Source organism: Pyxicephalus adspersus, chromosome 2 (genome assembly GCF_032062135.1).
Source record: "Pyxicephalus adspersus chromosome 2, UCB_Pads_2.0, whole genome shotgun sequence".
NCBI classification, from domain to species: Eukaryota; Metazoa; Chordata; class Amphibia; order Anura; family Pyxicephalidae; genus Pyxicephalus; species Pyxicephalus adspersus.
In genome coordinates, this window is record NC_092859.1 from 135,918,781 (window position 1) to 135,944,168 (window position 25,388).

At 36.6% G+C, this 25,388-nt stretch overlaps 1 protein-coding gene across 7 annotated transcripts in view; it reads left to right on the top strand.

The window, feature by feature from the left end:
- Nucleotides 1-25,388, top strand: part of RASGRF1 (Ras protein specific guanine nucleotide releasing factor 1) — a 47,114-nt gene that overhangs the window by 14,013 nt on the left and 7,713 nt on the right. Inside the window, exons 3-21 of one of the 7 annotated variants that reach the window (XM_072402514.1) lie at nucleotides 3,271-3,418; nucleotides 5,545-5,634; nucleotides 5,786-6,039; nucleotides 6,872-6,951; nucleotides 7,062-7,255; nucleotides 8,642-8,751; nucleotides 9,670-9,788; nucleotides 10,776-10,936; nucleotides 12,398-12,455; nucleotides 12,589-12,716; nucleotides 15,293-15,375; nucleotides 16,122-16,370; nucleotides 17,038-17,411; nucleotides 18,499-18,624; nucleotides 19,792-19,962; nucleotides 21,599-21,705; nucleotides 23,291-23,403; nucleotides 24,525-24,582; nucleotides 25,042-25,145. In XM_072402514.1, coding sequence (XP_072258615.1) covers nucleotides 3,271-3,418; nucleotides 5,545-5,634; nucleotides 5,786-6,039; nucleotides 6,872-6,951; nucleotides 7,062-7,255; nucleotides 8,642-8,751; nucleotides 9,670-9,788; nucleotides 10,776-10,936; nucleotides 12,398-12,455; nucleotides 12,589-12,716; nucleotides 15,293-15,375; nucleotides 16,122-16,370; nucleotides 17,038-17,411; nucleotides 18,499-18,624; nucleotides 19,792-19,962; nucleotides 21,599-21,705; nucleotides 23,291-23,403; nucleotides 24,525-24,582; nucleotides 25,042-25,145 — 2,727 coding nt within the window. Of the gene's footprint in view, nucleotides 1-3,270; nucleotides 3,419-5,544; nucleotides 5,635-5,785; nucleotides 6,040-6,871; nucleotides 6,952-7,061; nucleotides 7,256-8,641; nucleotides 8,752-9,669; nucleotides 9,789-10,775; nucleotides 10,937-12,397; nucleotides 12,456-12,588; nucleotides 12,787-15,292; nucleotides 15,376-16,121; nucleotides 16,371-17,037; nucleotides 17,412-18,498; nucleotides 18,625-19,791; nucleotides 19,963-21,598; nucleotides 21,706-23,290; nucleotides 23,404-24,524; nucleotides 24,583-25,041; nucleotides 25,146-25,388 lie in introns of those variants that run through there. The other 6 variants (XM_072402517.1, XM_072402515.1, XM_072402516.1 and 3 more) reach the window with 6 other exon arrangements.

Here is a 25,388-nt window from a genome sequence, read left to right on the forward strand (position 1 = left end):
ATATATAACATCGATGCTACATGTTTTATAATATCTGCTCGTCACTGACCTACTTAATAGTGCTTTAACTATGGCTCTTTGCTTGCCTATATCCATCCCATAGGGTGCTATTTCTCCAAATAAACACAGTGACGAGGTACTATTTGTTCCAGCTGTGGGGCATAATTCCACCTATTGAAACAAACGATGGGCACAATTCTTCCCACTGATACCAACAATGTGATATTAATGTTCCATCCACTGACCACTGGTGCTAAATGATTTTTTTTTTTTATAATTACTGACCACCAACTCTGGCTCTTACATCTGACATTGTTCATTTTCTACTTTCACTAACCACAGTCCACCAAATTTAAGGTTTGGAGCACAGTGATATGTTTAAAATTTTATATCAAAGACTGATGGCAAACTGTTCTGTTCATTGTACCTGTTCTGGAGTTGCTGAAACCAGTCTCTCTGGAATTCAGCATTGGGGGGATGGTTTGAGAATGATATGCCTCCCAAAGCACCAGTGCCCAATGTTGACAGTCCTACCTCAAGTCGTTGTGTTCCTAAGCTGAGATCAGACTAGCATTTTTTTATTTAAAAAAAATAATAAAAAAAGAACCCAAAATTGGTACAGCTACAGTTACCCACATTATCTTTCCCATTGGAACAAACTGGTTTGTTTTTGTCTCTTATTTTTTCAGGTGTATGCAGGCAGTAGCTTTGCTGTATAGTCCAAGAACAGCTAAACACTCCAGCAGAATACATAGATTACATTATTTCATTTACAAGCTGAAAAATGCACCGCAAATGCCTTCACAAGCACTTGCTATACCCACAGTTAGGGTTAGCAGTTGCCCCTGGATTGGCTTTTTGATTTACATTTTCACTGCCCTGATCAAAAAGTCAACAGTGAACAGTAACACTGTTCAGTAAGACCCCTGGCATATGTGTAGGTGGCAAGGCCGCAAGCTAGATCTGGTTTTCCTGTATCCATCATCAAGGTATTCATTCTATCAAGACTTTTGCCATTAAAAGACATTAATGGTTCAGCTTCATACTCCATTACTCTTACTCTAACATACTCTAACATACTGCTTGGTTTTAAATTTGTTAGTACTAGTTTCCTAACCAGCAAGAGACTTTTTGTATTGTTCCAATGTAAAAAACACAGAAGGAGTCTTGTTTATTCACAGTTTCCATTTCGGCCACAATTCATTGTCCTACCCGCATCAGTTTATATCATATTTTGCAGCATAATGAGTTAGTATAAAATACTTGTATAGTTTTACACTTGAATACCTGTACACATGATAGAAGCACACTATACTCACCATATGAACCTACATTTCATTAACCTTCCCTAATATCTTTTGAATTATTACACTAAATGTAATTGGTAGCAGTTAGTCCCATTCATCTAGACATGTTCTGTAATACTTCCTAAGCTCTGAGTTCCTTTAATGGTGTGTTGAATAGTCTTTAACTTTACAGAATGTTCAGCTGAACATAACTGCTACAAGGTATACCATGACCTGGATAAATGAGAACAGAGCAATACTCTATTAGTCTTTTTTGAAAATGTACAGGTCCTGATAATTTAACATCATAAAAATGTAAATAGTTTTAAATAAGAAATAAAGGATGTGGTTGGCCCTCATCATTCATTCAAATCCTCCTGTCAAAATATTTTTTTCTTTTTGCCTTTGCAGCAATAGGTCAAATCTTGGCCAAGACACTATCTGCAAAGAGTTTGTATGTTCTCCCCATGATTGCATGGATCTTTTCGGGTACCCTGGTTTACCCCACATCCCAAAAACATGCAGTTAGGTTAATTGGCTCCCCCCCCCATAAACCATGAACAACCTCAGCAGCAAAGATTGCAGATTTTGTGCTCCCCCTTTTCTGCTCAAGATGAGATGGCCACATAAAACTTAAATATTCCGTTGGATGGGCAGAGCCTTTAGGAAGAATGTTATGAAACATAAAGAAGCATCTTACAATGTGAACATGGGCTGCTCTCTTTTAATTTAGGCTCTGTCTGAGAAGATTATTGGGCTGACAATCAAGAAAATTCATTCATAAGCCACTCAAGCATAAAGGAATTAAGACTGCTACAGGCATATCTCTATTTGCCCCTCCTATGCTCACCTGTACACCTGTTCATGTCAGCAGCTGGAATAACAAGTTCTGTGCTAGACTGCAAATATGATAGAATCAAGCTTATATAATAAGGCAGTGCACACTGCACTAATTATGGGTAGTAACTCAAAGCTACTGTAGATCAGTTTTGCAAAGTGTGTTCCACTTGAAAGATTAGACAGCATATACCTTGATGTTTCCTTTCTAAGGGGGTCAAAATATTATAGCAATGGGACCGACTGCATCAAAACCCAAAACTCAGGGTACCTATCTGTGACCTCACCAGACTTGTTGGACTCCTGTTTAAAGGGGCTTCTAGCTAAAATGGTGAAAAGGAAACTTTATGAACTGACAAATCAACCCGTTGGATTAAAATTTTTATTTTCCACATACAGGTTTAAAAATGAAGGAAACGTCTTACTGGAGGCTATACAAACTAGCAATTTGTACAGGCAGTTTATTCCAAGAAAAATTGTGGTCACAATATATGGATGATCATTGTGTATGTACTGTGTAATGTACAAAGCAATAGGTTTACAGAAACTACAAGTTCACCCATGTGAAAGCCTCCCACTCTACCCCTCTTAATACAATCAGCTCTATGGAAGGAACAAGTGACAGAGGTGCCAGAGGGTGGTCAGATTAAATAATGCCTTACATGAACCAATTGCTTTTTCAATTGCCCTGAAACATCAGATTTTAGTTCTGTAAGATAAAAATATAGGTGGGTGCAAGGACAGAGATTGAAAAATTAAAGCCAGCATTAAAAGTTTATTTAACACCCAGGTCACAGTAATAAGAGTTGTCATATGGTAAATATTTATAGACCTCAGTCCTAAAGCTGAAGTTTATTTTGCTATTTTCCCTTTTCCATGTTTTTTCTTCCTAAACATGCTAATAAAATTAGTAACCAAAATGTTTTTTTCATAGCATACCTAATGTTAGACCCATTTACATAAGCACTCACATGCAATACAGCAGATAATGGCTGGTGGGATCTCAATGCAACACAGGCAGATTATGGCTGGTGGGAGCTCAATGCAATGCAGTCAGATCATAAGGCTGTATCTGCAAGACTGAAGGTAACACTTACGTAAATCTTGAAGCACAGTTTACTACAATACGTTTTTTTTTTTCTCTCAGTTACAAGACCCTTGTGACCGAGCATGAAGCTCTCATGCAGAAATACCTGCATTTACTGCAAATTGTGGAAACGGAGAAGAAGGTGGCAAAGCAGCTGAGGCAGCAAATAGAAGATGGAGAGGTGGAGATTGAACGTCTTAAATCTGAGGTGAGACAAATTTTTCATCGGAAAGATACATTTTGGCAGATTCAACATCATATGCCCATCTTTGTACATGGACTACCCTGACCCATATTGATGCTGTGAAAGTAAACGTGCCACAGGGCTAATCAATGTTTCCAGGTCCAATCAGTAAAAGGTGCACATGCAATTCAATACATAGAATAGATCATACAAGTATGGCACAGCAAACATGGAAAATTTGAGAATCATATCAAAATTGTTTTTAGGTGAGCAAGATCATCACTGACTCATTGCAGAGGTTTCTTGTGTTTGTACAGCTGCATCTTGAACATGCACCCAGTACATTGGCTGAATGTTTATGCTAGAGGACAAAATCCGTTACACATCTGTTGCTTGAGTAGAGGAATTGGGATTTTCTTTGTTTAATATTGCTTAGGGAGATCCCATGGTATACAGCCCGAAGATTGAGGTCATATTGTATATTTATATATCGCCAGCATATTATGCAGTGGTGTACATTAAATAGGGGTTGCAAATGACAGACAGATACAAACAATGACACAGGAAGAGGAGAGAACCCTGCTCAGAAGAGCTTACAATCTCCATTAACTGAAGAATATGTCCCTCCATGTAATGGAGATAAGAACAAGGGGTGCTCTGTTGTCCTAAAGCACATTCTGTTCTAGCGGGGCAATGCTGCTACTCTATAGATATAGTACAGTGAGAAATCATTGGCATCATAGAACAGGAAGTTTGTTAATGACATGATCAGCCAATACAAATAAAGGAGAAACAGATTGAAAAATGAAAACATATGCAGCCACGACATTTAAGAACTAGTAACCTGTAGTACATAAAATTGTTGTTTTTGTGTTTAGGTGCACTTTAAGCTTACATGCTGTTTCATGTATACCATACCAACAAATATACAAATTCATAAGTCAGTAACAAGTCTGTGCTCCCTAAAACAGTCCTTATCCTTCAACCAGAGTGTAATCTGCATGGAGTTCTAGAATATGGCTGTGCAGTCTGGCAGTTGTGCCTACATCATAAGAGTGGCCAGAGAGAATACCACAATACATAGCTCAACCTGTATATACAGTATAGCTCTTTACCTGCTAGAAACCAACTGCAAAGTGTTTGCATTCACATAAACCAATGAATGATGTTCATTTGTTTTTGTTTTTTGGAAGAGACAGTTGAAATCTGGTTGCTCTGGTTTGTTTTAGATGTTTCTATTTGAAAAGTGGATAGATAGATAGATAGATAGATAGATAGATAGATAGATAGATAGATAGATATCTCTAAAGATAAAATTCAGTTGTGTTTTGTTATGGACACAACCCGCTGAAGTTTTTTTGTAACAATGCTTGCTAGCACCTTGGGACTGATGTATTTGACTTATCTGATGTGCAGTTATGTCTCCTGTATTTAGTGTTATAGTAGTGAATGTTTTGTGTAAAGATATATAGGAGTAGAATGTAGTGTCATTGGAATGTAATGTCTGTGTCACAGCTGCTGACATTTTGATGTGGTAATGAGATATTTTTGATTTTATTAGCTGATAATCCGAATTTTTATCAAAGTTAAGGTTATACTTTGCATAAGCAACATCTCCATTAAACACTTTCATCCTGCAGGGACAGATCTTGTACCAATTTTTCCAACCCCTCAGAAAATACTAACCCTGTTAGTACAACATACACACAAAAAAAAAATAATCACCAGGATTCTATATCTTTCCTATAAACTGGGATAGAAGCCTTCTCATCTTTTGAACTGATCTTAACACAAATGCAATACTGTTTGATTTTTACATACTGTAGATTGGCAGCAAAGAGAATTGATTTACTAATGGAATACTTTCTTTGATTTAAGTGAATCTAAATGAATGAACATGAACATTGGAATCTGAAATAATGAAATGTTTGGGTTGATTGAAGGCATTTAGGCTGTTCCCTCTGCAAGGAAAAATTCACCTAGCTAAGTGAATGTGGGGAAAATTGACTTTACTAAGGTTACCCAATCACATGCAAAGAAATTCAATAAAACTAAATTTTTGCCTGAACATGAATTAGAATAATACTGTCTTAATAAATCATTTCCACAATATTCTTTGTCATTTATTCATTCCTGATTACTTTTTGTAGATTTCTTCATTACTGAAAGATAATGAGCGCATCCAATCAACACCAAGCAATGCTCAGACTGATGACACTGACATTAAGAAGATAAAGAAGGTATCTGTATTTCCCACAGCTTTTTTAGCATGTACAGCTTTATAGTTTTCCAGCATGTCACTTTTTACAACCTGCAGCCTGACAAGCAATGTAGTTGAGTTCCTAACCCATCACCGATTTGTAACGTGTCTGCCATGTTTCCTGTTCACAGGTGCAGAGCTTCCTACGTGGCTGGCTATGCCGACGGAAATGGAAAAGTATAATCCAGGATTACTCAAGATCTCCCCATGCAGACAGCATGCGCAAGAGAAACCAGGTTGTGTTCAGCATGCTAGAAGCTGAGGCCGAGTATGTTCAGCAGCTTCATATTTTGGTCAACAACTTTCTGCGACCTCTGCGTATGGCAGCTAGCTCTAAAAAGCCACCAATTGCCCACGATGACGTCAGCAGTATCTTCTTGAACAGGTGGAGATACCTGGCTCAAATTTTGGAGAGCTTGTGGGAGGAAAAAACATTTTACAGAATGCAAGCATATTGAATACCCCAGATGTGTATATATATATATATATATATATATATATATATATATATATTTTGTGATGTGTACACAGCTGACACTGGCTACATATATATATATATATATATATGTGTGTGTGTGTGTGTGTTAATATATTTTTTGAAAGTAGTGTCATATTAGTGTACACAGCTGACACTGGCTACATATATATATATATATATATATATATATATATGTGTGTGTGTGTTAATATATTTTTTGAAAGTAGTGTCATATTCAAATTTACAGCCATTAGAGGGTGCAACATTGTATCAGTCAACTACAATTTTGGAATACCACTTTTTGAGTGTAATGTATCCCAATGCAGCATGAGATGAAAATACTTTTAATATGTTTAAAAGAATCTCCTTGGTGTAACATTGTGGCAGATAACTGTGATCATTGTGCTGTCTGGTACTATACAGCATGCATTTGGAGGCAGCAAGTGAAGTATAAATAAGACAGAATTAGGAAATATTAACATTCTAAGCGATAAATTGTTAATTTTATTTACAGTTGCCAAAGAGATATATATCTTATTTAGATATCCCAAGCTCAAAATTGAAGATAATTAGGTAGCAAACTATGAAAAATTAAAGTTGATTTATTTATATAGCAGATTCTTTTACAGCATGATTGCATTGTGAGGTATTCTTTATTGCATGCAGTTTGGGTTTGTTTGTTTTAGTATCGATGCAGTTTTTTTATGCATGCATGTAATATATTTTATATTTTTTTCAGTGAGACCATCATGTTTTTGCATCAGATCTTTTATCAGGGCTTGAAGGCAAGAATCTCTAGCTGGCCCACGCTAGTGTTGGGTGAGAATTGTCATTTTCTTTAATTCATGTTTTTGCCTCTCTGTATGACTCTCATACTGCTGCCAGTTCCGAGTAATTGATTACACATCCATGCCGCACTGTCTTTGCAGCTGATCTGTTTGACATCCTTCTGCCAATGTTAAACATTTACCAAGAGTTTGTACGGAACCATCAATACAGCCTGCAGGTCCTGGCAGGCTGCAAACAAAACCGTGACTTTGACAAACTTTTAAAACAATATGAAGCCAAACCGGACTGCGAGGAAAGAACTCTCGAGACCTTCCTCACCTACCCTATGTTCCAGGTCTGTAGAAAATGAAAAGAAATTGCAATAAAATGTCAATTTATTGTGTTATACAAAATGTAAATGTCTTGAATTAAGATTTTGGCAAACTTCTTAGTATATTGGTAATTTTATGAACTGAGCATGATAAATTTCATAACAAGATATTATAACATTATTTTCAGTACAGATTATGCTGCTTTAGATTTTAAAGTGTGCAGTTTTGACTTTAGAAGGTGAGCCTCATACATGTGAACTAAATTAATTGTGCATGCACAGGTATTACTTAAAAAAAATTAACCTTTATTTTACTTAAGAAAACATAGTACATCATGTACATACTCACAAATATTCACCAGAATAACATAAAATCTGTGCATTAACATTCATTAAAAAATAGACCAGGTTTACATGGGCTTCAGCTTTCATAATGGAAGGCTATGATAAAAAAAGCATTTACACCATATTTATAAGATCTTTCAAAGCTTAAAGATATTGTGAAATTGCTAAAACCTAAAACATTATTAAAACAGAAAGCTTTCACAATGCATTTGCTAAGCTTTCAGATAGTTTTTATCTGCTTTTTGGAAGGCATTAAAGCAACTTTCAGGTCCAGGGTCGAGATTAATACCAGATGTTAAAAAAACAGCTGAAAGAACTAGCTGTCATTATAGGGCTCATCCACAACAATGCTGCATTGCAGACATTTTATAGATTGACATGTGTTGTCAAAATCATTGAGATCAAGGTACAAAAACAAGAATCTGTCTTTTTCATGCAGCGCAAATACAAAATATTGTGTGCTGTGGTGCGTTGCATCAGATGTGCATTTTAAAGCTGCATTGGGCTGCCATTAACAGAAAAAGGCACCGCAGTGCACCAGTGCACATAAATATGTGTAGCCACAATGCTGTGTTATTGAGCCTTTAAATTTTAGTAAGCTTCTGCATTTCTTTAAACTTTAATAGAGCCTGCTAGCAGTTCATTTAAAGGGGCAGCCAACAATTTTATTTTGATCTGCATATTTAGTGGCGTTTTGAATACTTTGTTGGATAAGTTGGCTGTGAACACTTATCTTATAAAAGCTGAATAAAACAAATGTTCAGAGAAAACCGTGAACAAGGCCGTAACAGCAGTGCCTTTTATTCCAAACCTAGATGGTCAAATCTCCAAAAAAGCTTGGTGAGAATATTTTAAATGCCATTAAAATTTGTCTACAATGGATCTCAGTCCACATATTATTTCCTATTACATTTACAACTCTTTAAATTTGAATAAGACAAAATTGAAAAGATCAGATAAACATAGCGTTACTCAGTTACCATCCAATACATAAACAGGCTCACTATCTGTATTTCGGGGGGTAAAGATGGATTGATTGATTCATACCATGTCCTCTTTTCCTAGATTCCTCGTTATATTTTGACTCTGCATGAGCTGCTTGCTCACACACCTCATGAACATGTGGAACGTACCAGCCTAGAATATGCCAAAACCAAGCTCGAGGAACTGTCAAGGTGAGACTGATTATTATGTCTGCCAATACTTTATTATGTCTCAGGACAGCAGCTAATGCCAGGTGCTAAAGGATGCATCCAGATGGCATGAGGTGTGGTTCGGGTGGTGTGAGGGTAAGGTTGGTTAGAATACTTATAGCTGTATTGTTGAAGGAGTGAAATGTTGTTTTTAAGTTACAGACAAAAACTAATGTCAAATTGGAACACCCGGTACAGAGTTAAGGCTTGTTCAGACTAGCAGTGGGAACTACGATTCGGATGCAGCTTGCAGCTTGTCTGCCCCCACCACTGAATTGCTTCTTAGTGCACCAGTATTTGAAAATTTTATAGTGGGTGGCAACTTCATAACTTAACTGCTCCCTACCTCCACTTTTCATTCCCTATAGGTAGCTGTGTGTAACACACTACATGTAGGGTATCAACCATGTGCACAGCTTAGGGTTGTAAGGAAGTGGTAACTGCACTGCAATCTAAAACTTACAGCATGTTATCAATACTAGTACAATTAGATATATGCTGCACAAGGCATACCTATATGTACTTTTAACATGCTCTAAATAAAAATGTTTTATTCATAATACCAAAATATGTATTAGTAAAAATCAGAAAAATAAAATCAATGGTCAGTGGAAAATGCCTTCATAGACTTCTTATCTCAAATTTAATTGGTAAAGCAATGTAGACTTGAAAAAAAGCTTAAAAAACTAAAATTACATCATTTTTTGTAAGTATTCCAATAAAGCGTAACCCTTTTATCTGCAGCTTTCACAAACTAAATATTGCCTTGGACAAGGCAATAATATCCTCAAGTGTGCGTGCATTTGATGAGTCAGTCTTACCAGCAGCAAACTATTTTACACAGCTAAATAATTAAACTTGTAAATACCATAACACAAGACCATGTTGTTTTCCTTTTAGAATAATGCATGATGAAGTCAGTGAAACAGAAAATATCCGTAAGAATCTGGCTATTGAGAGGATGATTGTCGAGGGCTGTGAGGTATTGCTGGATACCAGTCAGACATTTGTACGCCAAGGTATGATACTATATATAAAACAATGGTTTTGAAGCTCCTTCTCTTGTTTTTCTTACAGAGAAAAAATTATATATTTTGAGCAAGCGCAAATTTTGAGCTATTAAAGAAATGTTTACCTAAACCTGAATAGCTGTTTGCCTGAACCTTGTCAGCAGCAATTAGGCATAGAGTAGCAGTAATACTTTTAGGTGAACTTGTACTTTGTTCATGCAAGGCAAAACAGGTTCACATTAATAGAGATCCACCAACTGCACATTTTCTCCCTTACCACTGTTTGGCCACTAGAATCAAATACAGTAAGCCCTGTGACAGTATGGGTGACCATCCCCAAGCACCCATACTGTCATGTGGGAGGAAACAGATTAGGTAATGCTTTAAAGGCTGGCATTGAAGTGAACCTGATGTTTTGTCCTACATGAGCAAAGTAGGTTCACTTTAAAGTAGGGTGGGTTTTAGATTGACCTTCACATTTACAAGTTTTTTTATTTTATATGACCCACATGGGTAGTATGTTGTTTTCAACACTTAGAAAAAAGAGAAGAGAGAAAAAGTGGCAAAGTTCACCCAAGTTGGAAAATTTCTCCAATGCCTAAAAAGAGAATGTTTCTGACCTTTAGAAGCATCTGATGGTCAGAAACATATTGACCCATAGGGTAACCCTATACAGACTGGTTCCTATCTAAACAGTACATTCAAGAAGGTAGTATTAAAATGGTATTTGCAAGTATTGGCAAAACACAGCACAGAGTGGCTCACAGTGATCTCAACTATTACTCTTTTAGGAGTTGCAGTTTTGATTAATGTATTTGTGTGTGTTGTGCATTTAAACATTCTTCTATGTAGCATTTTATAAACCTGCTCCCTTTAAAATCAACCATAGTCCTATAAAACATTTAAAGCATGTTTTTTAATCATGACTGTCAGCTAGGAGACTTGTATTTAGACTGTGGGCAGTTAATTTTCCTATGTAATAAAAAACATTCCTAGGCTGCCTGGTTCAAGTGCCCATGTCAGAGAAGAGCAGGGCAACAAGAGGGCGATTAGGGTCCCTTTCACTGAAGAAGGAAGGAGAACGTCAATGCTTCTTGTTCACCAAACATCTTCTTATATGCACACGCAGCTCTGGAGGGAAATTGCATCTCACAAAGGTAAGTGGAGACCTACCTATGATGTACTAGATTAGTCTCAACCAAGGAGCAGATTTCTTGGTACAATGAATGGTTTTTCTGTACACCTATTGGTCGTACATTGTCACTTGTATGACAGTTCCTGCACATAACAGTACAGGAACTGAAAGAAAATCACAAACACTGGCCTGAGCATGGTGAAGCAAGTCCACCTTTGAGCTTAGCTTAGTAGATGGGAGGAGGATCCCATACTGAGTTTTTTGGTAAAAAAGTATACTTATAGTTAGATGTATAGAGAAGAAGGAGAGAAAACTGCTCCAGGTTATGACATATTCACAACAACTGCCCAAATCTTTGTGGCATGGCCCAATCTTGGACCTAACAGATAAAGCTTCAGCATTTCCACTTCTTTTTAATGACAGATTATAATGTACTTGTTTTGTGACGATGATGTAATACTTCTGTGGATTTTGTTACATCTTCCGCAGTGATTTTCAATAAATATGACAACATTGGGCCAATAGATATTGATTAGGTAATCAAATAAAATCTTGTATTTACCTAAAAAGAATAACACTTGTATGGATATAATTTTCCAGGGACACTTCAATAAAAACCCTGGAAATAGAAGGATATTCTGTTTTACATAGTACATGTTTGGTACTTCTAGATAGCAATGTGACAGATGAAAATAACGCATTGCAGACATTTTTAATTAGATTTACCGACCAGTCTCATATCTTTTGTGTTCCTGGGTTAGCCTCCCAAGAAAAATTACCTGTCTGTATTGCTATAATGTGTTATGTCCCAGCTTCTGCACCCTTTTCCTTCTCCCTCCTTTCTCTATTTTAACTCTTCTATGTTTGCGTTAGCCAGGTTTGGAAGTATAGAATACTCTTCAGCAGAATATATGTGGTTACTGACCAATAACTGCTATTTTTTGTGCTGCAGCCAATTACCATTTAATGAAGTCACAGTGATTAGCACGCTAGCATGTTTTTTTCTCAAAAGCATAGAGTTCATACAGTGATAATGATTTACATACCCAGTTTTATAATGCGTTGGTTTAGGGGCAGACAGAAAAAAGTTTAGTTCCTTGGTAGTGGTGTGAAGTTAAGACTGCAGTCTGGCTGTTGGCTATAGAAACAAGGAAGCCTGTCTCTAGTATCACAGTGTGCTAGCGTTGGATACTTCCAATCAGCAGACTTTTAAATCTATATCTTTTATAATGAATTTATATCTTTTTAATGACAGTGTTGGGACTGTCATACCCATAGCAACACACTAAATTCAAAACCTGCTGTTGTAATTTTAGTGGCCCAAACCAGTGGGACCATATCTTTGAAATATGTTGTTTTTCAATTATATTTTATGTGTCAAAGTAAGAAGGTCTGTTAATTGTCAGCTTGTCATTGTGATCTAAAGATGCCTTTTTACATCAGCAAATGGACCTCTTCCAAACACTGTTTGTTTCTCGTTTAGAATGGGGTCATATCCTTGATGGACTGCACTTTACTGGAAGATCAAGAGGATGATGACAGTTAGTATATATAGTCCAAAATAGCATTTGCTGTTTTGTTCATTACACACCTTTTGATATCACACAATCAACATCTGTTGTATTATTGTTGCACATTGCACATAGTAACTTGTCTTGTTTTCTCCCAATGCAGATAGACAAGATGGAGATCACTGGGACTTCAAAATCTCAGTGGAGCCCAAAGACTCTGCCCCCTTTGTTGTCATTCTGATCGCATCTTCCAGGCAGGAGAAAGCAGCTTGGACCAGTGACATCAGCCAGGTCACAACTGTGTCATCACTTTGAAATCACCATGCCTCCATAGTCATCACAACATCATTGAGTCTTCATGGTATACCCACTGTCATATTTTTGTAAATATTAGATTAGTACATATTACAAGTAGTAAAAAGAGTAGCCTCATTATAGTTTATAGGACAAATAATGGCATATTAGATATATTTCCCCTTCATATCTATATTTACCAGAATTTTGGACCCTTCAGACCAATGTTTTCCAACCTGGGTTCCGTTGAAGCCTAGAGTTCCTCCAGTGGTTCCTTAAGCAGTGAGCAGTTTGTGCCCCTCACATCACTGACACTAATGATCTTGGATATCTGAAAGTCTTAGGGAACCCCTATTTGTATTTGCAAGCATGCCCCAGTGTTGGTGACACACTCAGCTGTTTTGGTTATCTAGTAATGACCATGAGCCATCAAGCGTAGCTCCTGTGCATACATTTCTCTAATATAAATAAATTCTATAGGATGAAGTAAGGAAGCCATATATGCCTAGGGAACATGACTAAAGAACACAGAAACAGTTGTCAGGCAAATATATATTGATGTATTGCCCAAAAAACTTGTCAGCTACAATATAGGATTCTACCCTAGTTTATGCCCATGGAGTTGTGTCAGTCAATTCCATTCAGCCTGTATATGTGAGTTTTGAAATACTTTATAGAATAATGAACTATCTGCTATATATGATTATGGAAATCAGGATTCATCTCAGAGTTCATTGAGTGTTACATATGCAAGAGACCTGTAGGTTTATGTGGTCATTGATATCCCAGAAAATATAAGTATTCTTACAATTTATGACACGGGGTAACCCATCTACACATGGCATTGGTCTCTGCTCCTCTGTCCTTAGTGTTCATTGTTTTTTTTTGCTCTTCCGTATACAATCATTTCACTGTATGCAGACATTGCACTCTTTATCTTCCTTGTATAGTTCAGAGTTTAGCTTTGTATCCACTGCTTGCAATTTCATATTTATATTTCACAATGGGGGTCAAATATGTAGGTCTCTAGGTTATCTGAAGTGGTGGAAAAATATTGCCCTAGAAGAAAATTGAAATAAAATGAAAAATCTAGAAAATATTCAATGAAAAAAGGAACTAGAAGTGGTGGACATTGCCTATTGTTATGGAGGTTCTAAACTCCATGGTTACAATATATCTCCACATTCATTGTCCTGGAAATCTCCTATATCCACTATCTACTATTCAGTTTATTCATATTTTTCTCTAGGTTCCATATGCAATGGATAGCTGTATATTGTCAGCTTAGATTACATTTCTCTGCACACACCTCAACTGTTTAGCAAGCCGTAATAATATTTTGTATTTTAGCAATTGATAGTAGCAGGAAAAACTGATGCTGATAACTGGTATTAGCTGGCTGGATATATGTAAAAATAGACTTTCAAATATGATTAGCTTTTTTATCAGACTTTGTGATATTAGTAAACATCTGTAATCCTGAGATGACGATTGATTTAATGGAGGCAAAAAATTAGTACAAAATCTATTTTTATCCATTGAGTCGCTTTTTGTCTATTTGTAATGCATGGCACATGCTAAAAATATAAATTCATGGATATTTTTGCATTGGTATGCTTATCAGACTACTTTATGTACATTGTTCAGTGACCTGTACCCCATCCAATATCTGAATAGTCACTGTAACCGGGATTATCTAATAAAAATGGGTTATCTAACAACTTTTGCATACTGAATCTATTTTGTCATGGGTTTTGTTGGGAAATTTTGCTTTTAGACTTGTACACTTTTAAGGCAACCTTTTTCCACACAGTCCACACATTCTTCTGTATGCTTAACCTTTACAGAGATGGTTCATTAAAACTGGCACAAATTAAAGATGTTGACCATAGTCATCAATATTTGTTTTATTTTTCCACACAGTAAATATAAAAATCTGATTCTGTGTCAGAAATCCTTCTGTATGCCATGTATTATTTATTTTTCGATCCAGAGACTTGGTGCTCACCAATATACCAATATTATTATACATAGCCAGGAAATAGGGAGGCAGTGAAAGTGTTTTGGAATCTAGGATAATATGTTTCTCCGAATGTCATGGATGGGGTTTGAGAAGGCCCCAGGTCATAAAACTTCCTAATACTATACCTCAGTTAAGGTATTTGCAGGCATCTTGAAGTCCCAGCTTTTAGGCTACATATAATGGGCCTGATTTATTAAAGCTCTCCAATGCTGGCGAGGTTACACTTTCATCAGTAAAGCTAGGTGATCCAGCAAACCTGAAATGGATTTTCTAAAAGTCATTTGCTATTTGTTTGCAAATGTTTTCAATCCTGGACCTGATCCTTTCCAGATTTGCTGGATCACCCAGGTTCATTGATGAAGATGTATCATCTGCAGCCTTGGAGAGCTTTATCAAATCATGCCCAATGTGTGGATTGTCTAGAGTGAGAATTATTTTATTACATGTGCATCCTTTTGGCTCTCTGGAACTGGTTTACCTTACTCCACATATCATTTATCTGTGTGGCCCATACTATTCTCAGTAGACTGACTCTGACTTCTCTCTACAGTGTGTGGATAACATCCGCTGTAATGGACTCATGATGAATGCGTTTGAAGAGAACTCCAAAGTCTCCGTACCCCAGATGATAAAGTGAGTTAACAAGAAATTTATTTACAGTTATTTACTATTTTGTTATCCATATATTGGATTAATAGATACTCATTCCAAACCCCTACAGTTCCTTTCTGTGCCAAGTAAAACTTGTTTCTGAAGTGATACATTGGCCACCTGTGATAACTTGTAATAACAGTGATGGTAATCTGATGAAAAACATTTTTAAAAAATGTAAAAAAAAATTTGTGGAAAGTTTTGAAAAATAAGCTGAGCATGGAGTTTAACTTTTTATTGGTAACCATTTCCCTGGAGAGAGAGCTTTGGATCTTAAGCCCAGTATATCTTTGGGACCTTTAATTTTATTTAAGCATCTAAGCATTACTTTCACCTTCCCTATCATTTGAGAGTCCTGTACTATATATATGCTGTTTGGGTTACTGAGGTTCCGATCCTGGCTGTGATAGAATGAAAGTGGATTTTAGTGCTGAGAGGTGCTTGGCCTTAGTGCCAACATGCACACTAGTGGAGGATCTCTCCAGATTCAGAGTAAAGGATTTGCAAGGAAACAGAAGCCTGTGGTGTATACTTTACACATGATGTATGACATGACATGTTCATTTTAAGCACTTTCAATAAATACTATAAAACTGCATTTGCAATTTTTAAGTGCTTTTGTGTAGCAGTATGTTTGTATTTCATACATACTGATTTGAATAGCAACTTATCGTCTACACAAGTCATAGTCATGTGTAAGTGTACATCATAATCTACATTTTTTACAGGTCGGACGCCAGTTTATACTGTGATGACACTGACATTCGTTTTAGTAGGACATTGAACTCTTGCAAGGTCCTTCAGATACGTTATGCGAGCGTTGAGCGCTTACTGGAACGTCTCACTGATCTGCGCTTTTTAAGTATCGACTTCCTGAACACGTTCTTGCACTCTTACCGGGTCTTCACCTGTGCTGATATTGTGTTGGACAAGCTTATCGCAATCTACAGGAAACCAGTCAGTGCCATTCCAGCCAGGTGGGTAGCTAAAAAAAGATAAATATTAAATTGTTTTTGTGGAACCAGTAGTGATTATCCATAAATATCCAGCCGATTGTGATTTTTGACAAATCTTGCCAAAAATCAGTAAGATTGGGTGGTGACTTAAAATTTTAGTAATCTGACATATTAGTTGCAATTTTATTTAAATCCCTTTATACTCCTTGAGTACTGTTTGAAAAACAATTTGCAGCAATACATCAATATATCCCTTGTTCATTATTTTCTTTACATCTGCTTCTTTTCTGCTCATATTTTTACCACATGCTATTAAAATCATTGAATACAATCTAGTCTGATATACATTTATAGAACCACAGCACAACTTTTTGCTTTTGTCAGCACATCATGAAAGTCTCACTGCCTCATTTTCAGAGGATTGGCATATCTACACTCAGAGTTAGGGTAGTGGTCTTCATGTGGATCAGGAGACAGGTGGCAGTGGAAGAAAAGATTTGTTCATTGCACAGGCACCAAGATCTCAATGGGTCTATCTGTAGTTGAGATGGCTATGAGCCCTCTTCCTTTATGACTAGTTCTAGAGATTTCCACACCACCATGATCCCTAAAATATGTTTTTCAACATTTCCATGACACAGTGAGACTAGAATAACAGCCCTTATCCTGTTGTGTATCTTTTTCTCAGGTCTTTAGAGCTTTTATTTGCAAGTAATCAAAATAATAAACTTCTGTATGGTGAACCCCCCAAATCACCTAGAGCTACACGCAAGTTCTCCTCACCACCACCCCTTGCCATCTCCAAGTCCTCATCACCCAGCCGTAGACGCAAACTTTCACTCAATATTCCCATCATTACTGGTGGTAAAGCACTAGACCTTGCTGCCCTGAGTTGTTCTTCAAATGGATACTCAAGTGCCTGCCCTGCTCCTCCTCCATACAGCAAAACCACTTTGGACATCAATAAACTCTATGTGTCTGGAAGCTTACCTAGCAAAGTAGGAGAAGGTGAGGAACCTGCAGAGAAGGATGAGGAGCCAGTAACACAGAAGCAAATTAAAGGTAAGAGAGAAACATACAACTAAACTAATAAGGTAACTTTACATTTTTTTTACCCATCTGACAAATAAACCATTACAAGACAGTTGTAGAATTCCATTTATTATAAAAAAAAGTGTTTGATACATTCAACTTTTTAGGTATGCACAAAATCCTAAAGTATTCAATGTGCTTATTGAGAGGATATTCACAATTTATTCATGACTAAAGGTGAATATAAAATGCAATAAGTGCATATGATGGAATACATTTCTGGGCAAATGAGTACTTACTTCATTTAGCTCCAAGTTACATTGTATCCATGTGTATAGCCCAATGAAAAAAGAGAAAATGTTCCTAATGCTAATAAAGCTTCAAAACAGAAAGAGAAGAACTGCCTGGTGTCCCCTGTGTGTTAATCACAAGAATAACAGAACAGAATAGCATATAATTTAGGATAGAACAGTTCATGTAAAGCTTTTACCCTGTGTATTTTGCAGTTTTCCTTGTTTCTTGATTTAAGTATTAGCAACTCAACAGTTGAAATTGCCCAATTATTCCTTTTTTATGGGATATGAAAAGGAATTATTCATATTTTTAACAGGGGCTCTGGTCCTTTCTATTACACCTCTGGATATAGGTCTCCATTTACTAATGTATGTTGTGTACAGTTCCTATGGAACAGGGTTGCAATATTTTTTTAGATGTGGCCCTAAGTGCCAAAATAAATATTTATGGCACCTCAAATGAGAATTTGGGAAAAAAATGCACTGGGAACCAATCCTTGTATAGAAGAAATTGCAAACTGATTTATTATTTTGCTTTGTGTATGTAAGCACAAAATATTACAAAGTGCTTACATAGTACACAGAACCATTAACAGCATGACCCAGAAGCTATAATATCCAGAAAGCTAAAAAAATATTTTACTTCTCAGTATGTCTTTGTGTTGTGGGATAAAGCACATACAAACATGGGGAACACATAAATATTAAATGGATTATTTCTGATTGAGACCAAGCTCAGTCTCCAAGCACTGCATGGCAGAAAAGCTAACTGATTGGCCACATTGTTATTCAGATACTGATTTATATTTCTTTATATCCCACAGACTCGGAGAGTTCCTGTCCAGCAGAGTCAGACAATGAACAAACACAAAGTGATGAAGCTGAGACCGACACATCTCCAACTCGGTCACCAACTACGCCAATCTCTCAACGTGGCCGCAACTCTGCTGGTAAGTAAACTGCCTTCTTTAATCACCCCAACAAAATCCCCATTGTAAAAAATTTGCCTAACATAGTTGCCTAACAAAGCATCCTTTCCCAACACACCAGTTTAAAGGGACCAGAAACCATATATAGGGGAACTATACCTTCCGTCTGGGATCCAACCCTGCGATCCTGTACATTTGTTTACTTGTAAATGTAGGAAGTAGAAAGAGTGATTCTTGAACCGTGGAACACACTGGCCTACATTTCTGCTTCTCAGATTTTCTATCATTTATATTAGAGGTGGTAACTATGTAATTTTAGCTAGCAGGACAGTGCAGTCCAGAAGATAAATAAAGGCTGAAACTTTCATGTATTGAATGCGTTGGTAGATAAAAACCTGTTTTCAGCATATTGGTTAACTTGCCATGAAACTTTTTCACTGAGTAACAGTGGCTCACTATCCCATTTGGTATAATGGTGTACATTTGCCCGTCACTGCAATGAAGCCTTACGGCAAAACTTGTGCAATGATTTGTCATTGCTCAATGCCTAATGCATAAGTATTTCAAGGTTAGAAGATTCCCCGATAACCAATAATCCACTGGTGAAGTGAGAAATTACCTGTGAAATGTGTTGGGACTCTGTCGGTCAAAAAATGGAGGATTAAATGTTTAACAACCTTGAACAACCTTGAACTTGAACTTTTGATATTGTTTTTATTTGGCTCTGTTTTGTAGATCTATTACTGTAAAACCCATTTATTTTTTATCTTTGATATTTAAAAAATTTCTGATATTTTAACTGTTAAATTTGCCACAAAATCCTTAACTTCTACCTGCCCCTAGAGTGATGATCTGTTGGCCCCAGGCTTTCTACTTGATTTGTTGGTACTTCTTGCGGATGTGGCAAACCACATTCATATTACATGTGGGGAACCCACCTAATCTCGAGCACAGTCTGCTTTTTTGACAAATCAGCAGGTATTTTTCTTACTTGAAGAATGTTTGAAAGAGTAAAACCTGAGAAATGTGCATGTATTGCAGACGTTTTTTGGCTTTACTTACTTTATTCTGTAGATGCATTATGTGGGTATTAAACTTACTGTATATATTTACATTTATTATAATATTTATAAAATATATAATATAATATATTTTATAATTTAGTATAGTTTGCAAATTCTATTACAGATTTTACACTCTTTTCCTATAATAATGGCATTGTGATGACATCCTGCCGAGAGCACGACAGTAGCCGCAGCAACTTATCAGCAGCCTCTGCCTTCGCCATAGCAACTGCCGGAGCTAATGAGGGTACTCCCACCAAGGAGACATACAGACGGATGTCTTTAGCTACTGCAGGTAGAAGGAAATAGACGTAGAATGAAACCTTATTTGGAGTTACAATTTCCAGATTGTCATGTCACCCTTTCACTGTCATTGCATTTTAGGCCTTGCATTATCAGAATAGTCAAACAGTTGTAAGTTACCTGCCTTTGGTTTTTAAATAATCAGATTTATTGAAAGCAGAACCCCAGGCAAAAAAACACACATTATTTATGTATTTACATATTTAAAAATATATAATTAAAGTATTTTTAAATTCAAACAGTGTAAGGGCTTGTGTAGACAAGTGGTGGGAACAGTCATTCCCAGGTGGTTTCTAGTGGTTGGCACCATGTCTACCTTTTATCTGCTGTATTAGTTCTTAGTAAATCAGCGTTTTAGGATTTTACAGTAACGGTTTTGAACCACCCACTACACCCCCATTTATTCCCTATGGGCAGATGTGGATGAGACACTACATGTAGTGTCTGAACCATGGGCACTGTTCATAGGTGTAACGGAGAATATGCGCACCTCACCATCTTTCTGGACTAGATCTAAGCACCTGACATTGACCCACTATCAGATTCTTGTTCAGCTGATTTCTTGACCGAGAGAACCAGTATAGAAAGGTAATCAGTTGTCTTGCAATATATGTGTAAACTTGATGATAGGAGGAAGAAGCAGCATAACTGAGAGATGAGCTTAACAGGCATTGTGGGCCTGATTTATGAAAGCTCTCCATGGCTGGAGAAGATACACTTTCATCAATGAAGTTAAGTGATCCAGCAAATCTGGAATTGATTTTTTGAGTTTTGCTATTTGCAAACAAATATTCTGAAACATGGACTAGAACCATTCCAGGTTTGATGGATCACCCAGCTTCATAAAAGTATATCCTTTCCAGCCTTGGAGCACTTTCATAAATCAGGCCCTGTATGTCAGAGCTGCTGTCTAAAGCTCTGAATAAACAGAAAAATCATTTGACAGGAAAACCAGCTTCCATATATGTATCTTTTTTGTGTTTTAGCTGTTTAGAGTTCAGACTAATAATACAATGTATCAGATACATCTGCCTATCTGTAATAGGTTCAATCAGAGTAAAAGTAAAAATAATAAATAAATAATCCTTCTGGGTATAGTGCATAACATATTGCAACCTGAAGATGTGCTCTTGTATTTCAAATTTAGAGTAGCCATAACTCAGCTTATTTTTATTCATTTTTAATGCAATCATGTACCAGCAAGGATTGGGCTATTGAAGGCCAACAATCCTCTTTACACGCTTTGTATTTGAAATCATTCTTTTCCAATTTGTTGGAATGTGCTATAAAATGGGGTGCATTGATCATTTCTTCTACTTACTGGGAAGAGTGGAATGTGTTACTGGCCGTTTATGTCAGTTCATCTCAGGTAGCAATATTCTGATTTGTGTACGTAGCTTTACTTTTAGAATTTGCGCGGAGCTCTGAGATCCATCATATAGGGGCTTGCAGAGGAATAAAACACAGCTGGGTGTTAAAAATCACATACCTTATCTGTGCATTCCAGGTAGATTTTATGGTTTATCCCATTGGGTCTGTATTTCCTTTCGTTCCATAACAGTGATGTAGAATTCACATATATATTTATGTAACACATATGTATAAGATGTAATCTTAATATATTGCAGGCTTTCCTTCAGATCAGAGGAATGGAGACAAGGAATTTGTAATCAGAAGGGCAGCCACAAACCGAGTGCTAAATGTCCTGAGACACTGGGTGTCCAAACATGCCCAGGTACTCTGCATCCACCTTTCAGTACATGCAATCATTTTGTATAGTGCCATGTGATACAGAGAAACTAAGGCAATATTATTTTTGATTGACTGCTGTTTTTTCATTTTGTACACCATGTGCAGTTTATTAGGTATTGTTACATTTCCTTCTTGTCTACAGGTATGCAACAAAGTCTGGATGATTTGTTAGTTTTTTATGCCAGGAGTGCAACACTGATTTTGTCACTGAAGACAAGTTAAACATAAAGAATGTGCCTAATACTCTGGCCTCTAACTATCCCCGATGGTTAACCTGGCACTCAACAATTAACCCTAGCCTCAACGTAACCCTTATAATTTAAAATAACCCTAAAAATTTACATTATCCAAAACCTTAAACCTAAAACTTAATCAAATACTAAAACAAACATAAGCTGACCCAGCCAGGCGTAACATATTACCAATAGCAAGTACATTTGATGGTATGATTGTTATCTCTTTAGTGGTCTATGCCTTCTGCTTTTTCTGCGTTCCAGCATTACAGCCTCTGTAGGACATTTTGGCATTGGGAATATCAGTAGTGTAGTGTTTTCCTTCTCCAAACTCTACATCAGTGCAGGATACAACATTAATGTAAAACATGTTGAACGGGACCATAGCACATGGTGAGGGACATCACTCTTGAAAGTGCTGTATGCCAAGGAGTTTTACAGAGGGGGCAAAAAGCAAAGCAGGAGATGCAGGCTGCTGGAGATATCACTATAATACCCCATCTCATTAGGGTTTGTTATTATAGTAGAATGTTTACTATGTACAGTGCATTGTAGACAGAAAACAGACGTTATAAGCAAGTGAAACGATTACTTCAGATCATTAGGCAGTAGCACTAACAATTACAATAAAATACCAATTAACTACTAACCAGAGAAAAATACAGTTAACTACAACTACCATTCCCAAAAGCCATTGAGATCTTTCCATGTTAATAGTTATTAGCTAATCCATTGTTGTTCTGTTATTCAATGATCATGACATAGGTAGGACTAAATAACCCTGGGCTCCTTTACAAATTTGCTTTTTTTGAATTATATCAATTCCCTGTAATCGTTGTATGTTATATCTACTAGTGGAAATAGTATTGAGTTTGGCAAATCAGCTATTTGTGACCATTGGCAGCTTAATATTCACAGAGTTGTGACCTGGATCAACACTTAACATTTCCATAGATCTGGGAGCTCCCAACAAAATACATTTTTTCCTCCTTATTCCTTTATCCCCGTACCTTGTCCGAAGTTAACACCTTTGATTTGTAGCAGATTGTATTCATGGCCCCATCTGCAGGTGAAAATCAGTATAGCAGCTGATCTGCACATTACCAGCAGTAGGAAAGGGTTAATGTTGTGGACTGGTATGCCTATGTGGTACACACAAATGTTATTAGAACAGCTTTTCATGTTTCTTGTATGCTTTAAATTGGAAAACAATTGTTAGTGTGTGAAGCGTTATTGCAGAATATTTAGATACGTTACTACAGCTGGAGTAATAGAATTTTATGAATAGCTAAAGATGCAGTAAATAAAGTGTTCTATGCTCTGTTTGTGTCCCAGGATTTCGAGACTAATCTACAGCTAAAAAATAAAGTGATAAGTTTCTTGGAGGAGGTCATCCACAATCCAGAGCTGCTGGCACAAGAGAGAAAGGCTGCAGCCAACATTATCCGGTGAGACATTCACTTGGTATTCTTTGGGAAAATGTAGGCACTAGATGCATGTCATTTTATACAAACTTATATAACAAATAATTAAGTTTACTAATATGACCCTTATATTGTGAATGTTTTTTTATTCTTTTAGGTGTTGGTTTCTTCTTAATCTGCACCTGAGTAGCAGTGTATACACCTGCCATTAAAAGAATTATGGTGGCTGCCATTGCTGGTCTTATTCAGAAAAAGCTAGTTGATTGACTGTGTCTTGCTTTCATATTTTAGAGCCACAGACCGACAAAAAATACCTATTTAACTTAAAATTAGAGGAAGGTCAGCGTCTCTAATATCTATGCTTGTTCCGGGTCAATGAGATAGCATTTGCAGTAGGTGATTTCAGCAAAGGCAGGCTAGATATCATTTTATTTATGAGTGCCTACTTTGGGATATGTAGAGGATGCTCCTCATTATGTAACTCATTCAGTTATGTATGTTTTTTATATTCTTATTTTATATTATTATCTATATATATAAGTTATTTAGACATTTTGTAACTGTTGTAAAGGAGCACAAGTGTTTCTTCATAGATGGCTGTAAAAGCAATTTTTATATCATTGCAGGAGGTCATTGCCTGTTTTCACCTGTTAAGTGGCAGAACTAATGTAGGTCAGTCCAACAATAGCCTGCCTTCTTGCCTAATATCAAAAGATTCTGGTAGGGTTTACAATCTGCTGTTCTTCCTGCACATTTCCAACAACACAACCTCTAGTGTTTGTAGAAAAGCCCTGGAAGCCCTAAAATATGACGTAGCCCCTTTCTGCACTCTTATCTTGTGAGATTACATTTGGTCTAGTAAAATAATGAAAGGCATCACAGATTAATTGGGTTAAATCTAATATTCTAGATTGGATGCTGTTCGCTTTACAGAGAGCCTTGGGTTTGAGAAATTGTGTACTAAAAGGAATGTGAAAATTTTCTCAATCTGTTCAAATTTGTGGATACATCTGTGTATTCTGTGCATATTAATATAGTACTTCATATTCAGAAGAATAATGTTGCACCAGTTCTAATTGTATCATAACGTTTGTGGTACTCAGTTTATATGAAAATATTTTATTGGTGATCCTTTTCATTTTTAGCACGTTGACACAGGAGGATCCTGGAGACACCCAATCCCTGGAAGAGATTGAACATATGGTAAGTTACACCAGTAAATAATATTTGTTATGATATCAAACTCTAAGATTATTACAAGAAAAGGCATGCTTTGTATACATGGACAAGGTATAGATGCGTAAATATGTTTTACAGATGTGTAATGTCCAGTAGTGTCCACTTTCCAGTGCTCTGACCTGTCCAGTGCTGAGTAGTGTTTACATCCTCCAACCACCCAGTGTCCTAAAAGTCAAAAAATGTACTGGGTCTGATCAAAAGGAATGATGGTCTAGCAGCCCAAAGCTTTAGGATGGAGTTATTTTGGACAATTAATGCCTATGTGAGGCTTTTCAAAAGATTATGACCATAGGCAATAGATTTGGTTTAGGGCTAGAACAGGCCAGGGGGGTCTTTACCATGTTTATTGAATATGTAGAAATAAGAGATTTAGACTTTGGTGTCGTAAACTGTTACAATAATTTATGTATGTGCTTTATGCAGAGTTTGGGGACTCCAGTCGAAGCATTTGATTCCCTTTCTGCTCTGGAGATTGCAGAACAACTCACATTACTGGACCATCTGATCTTCAAGAAGATTCCCTATGAGTAGGTTTTACCATGCCAATTTTGGTCTGTGATGACCCATGCTACTTTCCACTATCACATTACTTGCTTTGCTACCTTGGTTACCTATGATAACCTGTGCTTCAGACCTTTGAATTTGAAACCACAAGTTTGTTAAGTTGCAGATAGAATCTGGTAAATAGTTTTTGCTGTATAGGTAAGTTTTTCCTTTATAGTTAAACTCAAAAAGCAAGAGAGTAAAGGTTTTTGTAGAAGAGGCATACA